Source organism: Gasterosteus aculeatus, chromosome 16 (assembly GCF_964276395.1).
Source record: "Gasterosteus aculeatus chromosome 16, fGasAcu3.hap1.1, whole genome shotgun sequence".
Classification (NCBI taxonomy): domain Eukaryota; kingdom Metazoa; phylum Chordata; class Actinopteri; order Perciformes; family Gasterosteidae; genus Gasterosteus; species Gasterosteus aculeatus.
The window spans coordinates 16,069,337-16,077,410 of NC_135704.1; the positions used below are offsets into that span (position 1 = coordinate 16,069,337).

Here is an 8,074-nt window from a genome sequence, read left to right on the forward strand (position 1 = left end):
CCTTTCGCATTCAGTCGGTCCACGATTGTTTGCCTGTCTTTTTCTCTTTGTTTAATTACAGCTGCAGCTCTTTATTTTCTTCCTTCTTGGCTTCAGGTGCAGTCAGGATGCAAAGCTCAACATATCTTGTCCGAATTTACTAGTTGGCACGTTCATTATGCAGCCTGCAGTAGAGTTAACGTCACGTACTGATGGCTATAAAACATCGCTAAACATAGATCCAACAATGCGGTGAGCATTACAAATCATAGTACTCTTTGCACTGCAGGCCTAAGATACTGAAATACTTTTACCGTGATCCAAATAATTGCTTATGAGAGCAACATGTAATCCAGCAATGAACACATAATCTCTTTAGTGAAACAGTGTACAACTAATCACACTTTTCAACAACGCAATTGGTTAACCAGTATGTTCAGGCTTCATGAGCAAATACAGAATCCCTTTGTGTTCATTTCCAAAGCCGCATTAAGACACACATCACTTTATTTAATACGCTGCTTGCAAGTCGCTGTGTTGTGCCAGCCAATACTAACTTTCCACCGACCACTTTTCCCACCCGGTGTCGCTCCGATCTGCCGGCGCTCTATCATTTTGTGCTACTTGTCGAGAACTGCTTCTTTGTAGTATTGGGCATGCGCCGAGTCGATTTTCCAAGTTTCCTTGACACGCCCATAATATTTTGCAACCCTGTCGGTGAACGACGTGTTAACGGAGTAACATCCTCAAAATCCCGATTATTTCCTCTTTTGGCCAAGTTAAAAAGTACATTGAGCGTGTAGATTGTACAATCACCGTTCAAAAACATGCTGTATAGGCTATTTATGATGACATAGGTAGTACATGAGTGTTCCTTTAACTTATGTTGTCAGTGTAATTGACAGGCTGCTTAACTGGTTAACTCTTAAATTCAACATATTTTTTCAGGCAGTGATAGGACAGGCAATGATGCAGAGAGCACAGGGAGAGGAGAAACACCAGGTCCAATAGAGAGAGAAGAAGCACAGAGGAGCCATGAACCCCAGAACACGTGTTCTGGGGTTCATGGCTCCTCTGTGCAAGGCAGGACCTGACGTGGAGGACAAGGAGGCCCTCTGAGCACTACTGTAAAAAGGAGACTCCGTATGTAGATAGTTCTTAATCTGCAATTGTCTTGTTGTGTTGTCATACTTTTCTTTACTGTTTTCTTAAATTTAATAAACTACAAACTACTAACACATATCTTTATTGTCATTGATTGTATATGACTTTTACTGATAACATAATGCAATATAGCCAGGACAGCCCTACAAGAGTTGCGACGCTTTGTGCTGCGTTGCTTTGCATCGCGTCGAGGTCTGTAAGGTCCCACCTCTAATTTTACCACTACAGCACTGCCATGGGCCAAGAACCGGGCACGGGGCTTCCGGCAACCAAAGACCGGCTGTTGAGTTCCGGGATCCCGGTGGGGAGCCAGGCACGGAGGCACCGGCGACGAGGAGCCGCAATTGGCGGTGTCTGGAGTTGGGGGGCCGGAATCGGGGGTGTCGGAGGCAAGCGTCGGGATGCAGGAACGGGCGTCACGGGTCAGGAAGCCGGGAAGTTGGTGCGGCCCAGCGGGGACGGGGGTGCGTTGCTTCCCTTCGCCTTGTTTCCTCCTATGGGGTTGAGGATGTCCGTGAGCTTGAGGCAAGCGCTCTGGTAACTCGAAAACGAAAACAAAATTGGTCTCCCATTGCCAAAAGGCGCTCATTACATCCAGATAGTCTGGCCTGTGTTCTGGAAATGTGTCTGCTGAATCCAAATACAGTCAGCCCATCCTGTCATGACGGAGTGGCGGAAGTAGGACTCAATCGCAGATATCACAAACAAAAATACTTTATTTCTTGTTGAGCAAAAAAATTAAAAATGCCATGGGGGAAAAAAAAAGTCAAGAAAGAAGGCCAACACAAAAGTGTCCTGGTGTTGACTGGCACTGTGTGGTTACAGTAAAGTTGGTTACCATTGTAAGGGGTTTTACTCTCATCTTGTTCAAGTATTTGCCTCATGACTTCTCCACCAGTTCAGGGATCTGGCCTCCACTCATGCAGTTGTTGGAGAGCTGTCTGTTGAACTACTATAGAGTCATAGAAATTAGAAGACGGTTAAAAATAACTCAGGGTATAAGCGTGAATCCACCCCTATGACCTCCCTTCTAAATAAAATCAATTTTGTCCTCACTTTAATCAAATTATTTTGAATGTGTAGTCAATGTGCTATGATTATTTTCATCCATAAAGGATGAAATGACTCATGAGAAATAATTGGATACAACGATAGTGTGCAAAAGATACAGCTTTTCCAATATTTCATCAGACAGATACAAATGAGATTTTTAACAGTAAAATACGTAAAACATATATTATAAATTAAAAATGAATTCCGTAGTTATCTGTTCAACTTCGCCATATCCTATGGGGCTTTTGAAATGGGACTGATATAAGTGTAAGATTCTCTGTTCAATCTTGTTCAAAGTATTCACATATCTATTATGACACAAAACACTGAGATTTGTCAGTGTGAAGACACAACACCATTCTGCAGAAGAGCTTCTTAAGGTGATCATAAATTCTCCTCATTTTCAGTCCATAAATGAGTGGATTAAAAAGAGGTTGATATATTACAGCTTGTATAGTCATTATAAAGCGTACAGTTTTTGGAGAATCAAGTTCCAGTTGATCAAGAATTAAAGAATATGAAATTAAACAGGTAAAGTTGATTAGAACCAGCAGATGGGGTAAACAGGTCTGTGCAGCTCTTCTCCTGACTCCTCTACATCGATACGATACTACAAGTATCTTGCTGTATGTGAAAAATATAAAGACTACAGGGAGAAGTAAAAAAGTAACAAGAATTAAGCCATATATATTCACTATTAGTGATCTCGCACATTGAAGTGTTTGAACTGAGCTGTTGCAAAGTATTCCTTTCAAATGAAACGTACAGATTTTTCTTTTAGCATTTAGTAATATTAGTACTGAAACCAAGCAAGCAGGCAGAATCCAAGCTGAACACAGGAAAATGTAAACAGTTGTTCTTTGCATGATGGTTGTATATTGCAGAGGGTTACATATAGACACATATCTGTCGTAGGCCATGAATGACAAGAGAAAGAAATCTGAAACGGCTAACCAGTGAGAGGAAAACCACTGGAGGAGACATGCTGGATAAGATATGATCTGTTTTTCTGATAAAAAGTCAATCAAAAGCTTTGGGTAGATAGCAGTGCTGAAAAGAACAGAGTTGATTAACAAAGCTGCAATGAAAATGTACATTGGCTCATGCAGGTTTTTATGAATCATTATGATGCACACAATAGTGACATTACTGCCAATTATTAAAATATACACCGTAAACATGACAACAAAATACAGATATCTATATTTGTGCACTTCCACATACCCACCAAAAGTTATATAAGTCACATTTAATCTATAATCCATTGATAATATATGCAGTGAGATGATAACAAATAATATTAATCTGACATAAACAGCACTAGATTGTCTCTCTCAGTCTTTGGTACCTGACCTTGATATGCTCTGGTGTGATCCGGCAAACAGACGGACTGGAAAGTGATCTGTGAGAGTCGGTGGGAGGTTTTTTATCAGACTACTTCATCCTCCATGGATCTCATTGAACTCTCCAAAGGATGAACTCTGTAAACAACTTGATTCTACAGGGCTGAAGTCATAGATGTTCTCTATGCCAAATTAACAAAACTTCTAATTACAACAACATTCAAGTTGTATGTGCATTTACAATTTGGTTGAACAGGGAAAGTGGCGCCAAGGATCCCAATCAAGAAACTTTGGTGGACACAAGTTGCCCCCCTCCCCCTCTTTTAACCGTTAGGTTCCCAAACTCAAGAACGCCGAGGCCCAATTTGAAATCTGAAAACCTTTTGCGGCTCACCCAAACCTTTAATCACAACTCTGATCAAAACATAAACTAGGGATGATTAAATGACCGTAAGAATTTAACCGATTAAAAATGTATTAAACATATACCGTATTTTCCGCACAATAAGGCGCACCTTCAATGAATGACCTATTTTAGAACATTTTTCACATATAAGGCGCATAAGATGCTGCAGTAAACGTTTGCTTTCAGGGTCCGATCGATGCTGCGAGGTACGTCCGCTCCCGCCGCCCCCCTCGCCATCCACGCCTTAAATCTTCGGCTGCTCTCCAGCCACGCCGCCTGTCAAGGGCCCCTTTTAGAATAACCTATTTTCCCCGTTAAGATGGTTCAGCTACTGTAAAGAAAAGAACGCCGTCTCTCGCTCTCGGCGAGAACGACAGCTTTGTTTCTCTGACGCGCCCTGAAACAAGCTCCATATCTCACGCGCTTGAGCGCCGCTCAGCATCTCGCTGTCGTAGACCGAGCTTTGGCATGTTTGGCAGAGCGCCTTGAGCGCCGTGTACAACCAGTATGGATCAACCGATTAACCAATTGATCCATATATAAGGCGCTCCGGATTATAAGGCGTACTGTCGTTTTTTTGAGAAAATTAAAGGCTTTTGAGTGCCCCTTGGAGTGCGGAAAATACGGTATATTTACTTTAATACTACAAGAGGGCGCCCCATTTTACATTGTTTTGTTTAGCGGCGCCTTTTGTTGAATAACGACAGGCGGACAAGAGAAGCCGTTTCGAGCGAGAGCCTTATTTTTTTATTAATCTGTTTGTTTAAATTGTTTGTGCTTCATCAATGAATGTTTCTCATAATTAATGTGCCGCATCATAAATATTTTGATATTAATTTCAAACTTTTCAAAATTGAAAATTAAAAACATTTTATTTATTTATTGTAAATGACCTCTCGCGGCCCACCTGCAGTACCTTTGGGAATCGCTGCGTTAGGGTGTCCTTGATTGACACAGCTTTTAGTCGATTTTATTGATGTTTTTTCAAATGGGGGAAAAGAAAAATGAAGTAAACATCTCGACAAAACGCGACTCAATCCCCACATACACTAATGATCAAATTTTTAAAAGTGTAAATGTTTGAGGCTTGGTGCAAGAAAATAATCATAGGCTATAACCTGAACTGCTGTCGCACACTTGTGCGGTTGGCACTGATATTTATTTTCCACGTACTGTGCTGTTGCTTTGGTGAACAAGGCAGAGACTGTTTAAGGAAACAGTGTAAACGTGTTCACATCTCTACCAGTAGGTGGCAGACTATGTGTGTTCAAACCATAGATTTAATTACATATGTGGTTACGTTATTTATCTAGGTTATTACAGATGTGTTCAATTCTATTCATTTCATGTGATGTTTAGGGTTCATTTGCAACCAGTGTTGTATAGGTCTTGTTTTATTTTAAAAAAACTGACAGAGAGAGACTGCAGCGTTTGTCTGAGTAACCATGGTAACTGCGCACCAGCCATCATTAACGAGCTGCTCAAAGAGAGATTTACATAGAATCCACACCTCAAACAAGTTAAATTAGCCAAAGATGAGAAGAGAATTTGAAGAGACCCAAGACTCTGACGAATGCGTCCAGGTTATTTACATGTCTTTGCGGTCATGAATACGGCTCTAATGGCAGTTTCCAAGACGTGTACCTTCTGTTTTGTTTTTTTTAATATGTGAGCAGATTTATATTGGTATGTATGGAGCTTAAGAGAGACTTTGTCTCACTCTCGGTGGTCTGGGGCCAAAAGTAAACGTCCGAATTCCATAGCCACATGTGTATGACCAGCACAAGCACGCCATCATTTTGTCTACAAATGAAGTCTGAAGAGTGAATATTGTGGTCATGAGGGCAAGTTAAAAATATTTCTTGAACCAGATTCTGACGCTGGTGTACACTCTAGATCTTCAGCTCTCACTCTAAAGCAACGCAATACACACTAATGTAAATCTCAAATGGTCTAAAAAAACTCATTAATACGATACACCGCCGTGGAGAAGGAAGCCTTGGCTGTCAAGTGGGCAGTCCAGGAGCTCAGCTACTACCTGCTGGGAAGTGCACTTGTGGCAAATGCTATTGCTGAGTGATCGAGTGTGTCCAGCTTTCTGAGGGTGGTCTTTGATGCCATTTTATAAATTATATTGCCATAGTCAAATACAGAAAGAATGGTCATATTGCAGATGTTGGACTATAGTTCATTAGTTGAGTCATGAAGAACATTTCAGATACCTACAATTAAATTCTTCCTAAAAAGAATTACCTCACCTTTTGCCATTCATTTTTTTGGCTTTTTTATTTTCAGATAACCATTATTTACTTTGATAGTCTTGATAGGAAAAACTCTTATCTGGAAGGACGTTTTGAAAAATAACCATAATGTAATTTGCTAATGTAAAGGACATTATGAATATCTTAAATTAAAATGATGACTGTTTTTCTATTGTCAGCCCAATATAGATTAATGGCTGAAGTCAGAGGAAGAACGGCGTTACCGTTGAAGTTGGATGTAGCACTGGCTCATGAGACACAAACGCTGGTTTCCTGGCAGCGAGTCCTGTGTTTGTTTGACCCACACGGCCCCAGCAGACTCAAAAGCACCTCAATACGTGATGCTCTCTTACTGTCCGGGACCATTGGAGGTAATTTAAAAATTGCGCTGCATCGAGCCACTAAAGGGGGCCTCCAAGGAGCACTGACCAACCGTTGGTATTAACAAGAAACAACGGGTTGGATGAGAGGGGATATTTGTTGTTTTTCCTGACGTAGGAACATTTTCCACAGCAGTGGTGATATAATCCCCCGTGGGAGTCGTCACAACAGCAGCTGTACAAAACCTCCTTCTCATGAGTAGCTGCGCAGGTAACTTAAACCTGTAGCCTGAAGTGTCGGTATGGTCCGACTCCTTTGCCTCTTCTGTTGTCCACTATCAACTTCAAACCTACTGCATAATATTACATTCCATTTAGAACTATCACTGTACGCCTGAATGTTGTGTTATCCTTTACACGTTAATGACATTTCAAACCATAAATTGATGCAGAAAAGGTGAGGGCTCCACAGACTGCTCTCTCAATATGTGCCGCTACCAAAGTTAACAACAAACGTCAACCTTAAAGAGTGAAGATGATATTCATGACAATCACTACTTGTTCCAAAGGTCATAACGTTCTCATTTGTAAATTCTTAATATCACGTAAGAAAAGACGCACATTACCATCAGGAACATCGATATTACATCAGTGATGTGGAACAGGTGAGGTAAGCAGGTCCGTGCAGTTTTTGTCTTGACTCTACAACTTTTGTATGATATCCTAAGTATCCTGGAGTAAAAGGTATGAAGAGAACAGGTATAAGCGCAAAGTTTTTTAGAGCAAAAAAGCCATTTATAGCCCGTGATTTTGAAGTCACACATTGGAGACTTTGTAAAGTTCATTCTTACAAAGAAATCCTTAAAACAGTTCTGATTGCTGATAAGAAACTGTATTAGTTTCTTATCAGCAATCACAATTAAAATGTACACAGGCTCATGGAAGTTTGTGTGTATGCAGATAAGGTACACAATGGTGAAATTATTAATATATATGCCGTAAACATGATCACAATGTTGTGTCACATATGTTACATTATGTTCATCCATTCTATTGTCTATTGTCTATATCTTATTCATTCACCTCAACATGAAATGCACTGACAGAGACAGACTATTACTCAAGATGAAACAATAACTTGACGGAAAATAAAGTTGGTTTAATTTTTCATTATAACAAAAATCAATGCAAAAAAACCTACAACTTACGCCTACAACTGCTGATTGGAAACATATGCACGCTTCTGCTTTAATGGTTGTTAGTTAAAATATTGGCATGCATTAATTTCATTACAACCCCCTCAACCTCCTTCATAGATATCAACCGCCGTCTCAACTCACTGCACCACTTACTAATTTTTGATACTTATTTTTATTTCTCTTATGCTGGGTTCCCCTCCAAGGATTGATAAAGGCTTATCTCATCAGATCTGATCCTATTTTAGGACTGCCATAACCTTGAGAAAGTCACTTCAAGACAAAAGGTTATATCACGAAGATCAAATGAAAAAATTGACGCTGTGGTTATCTGTCCAACTTACCCATTGCC

General features: G+C 40.3%; 1 protein-coding gene across 1 annotated transcript; it reads right to left on the minus strand.

Annotated features, from left to right (window-relative positions):
- Nucleotides 1-1,320: 1,320 nt before the first annotated feature.
- Nucleotides 1,321-3,461, minus strand: LOC120834298 (olfactory receptor 11A1-like). Its single transcript, XM_040202219.2, has one exon. The coding sequence runs from the start codon at nt 3,459-3,461 to the stop codon at nt 2,508-2,510; it is 954 nt and encodes a 317-aa protein (XP_040058153.2). The 3' UTR covers nt 1,321-2,507.
- Nucleotides 3,462-8,074: the final 4,613 nt, after the last annotated feature.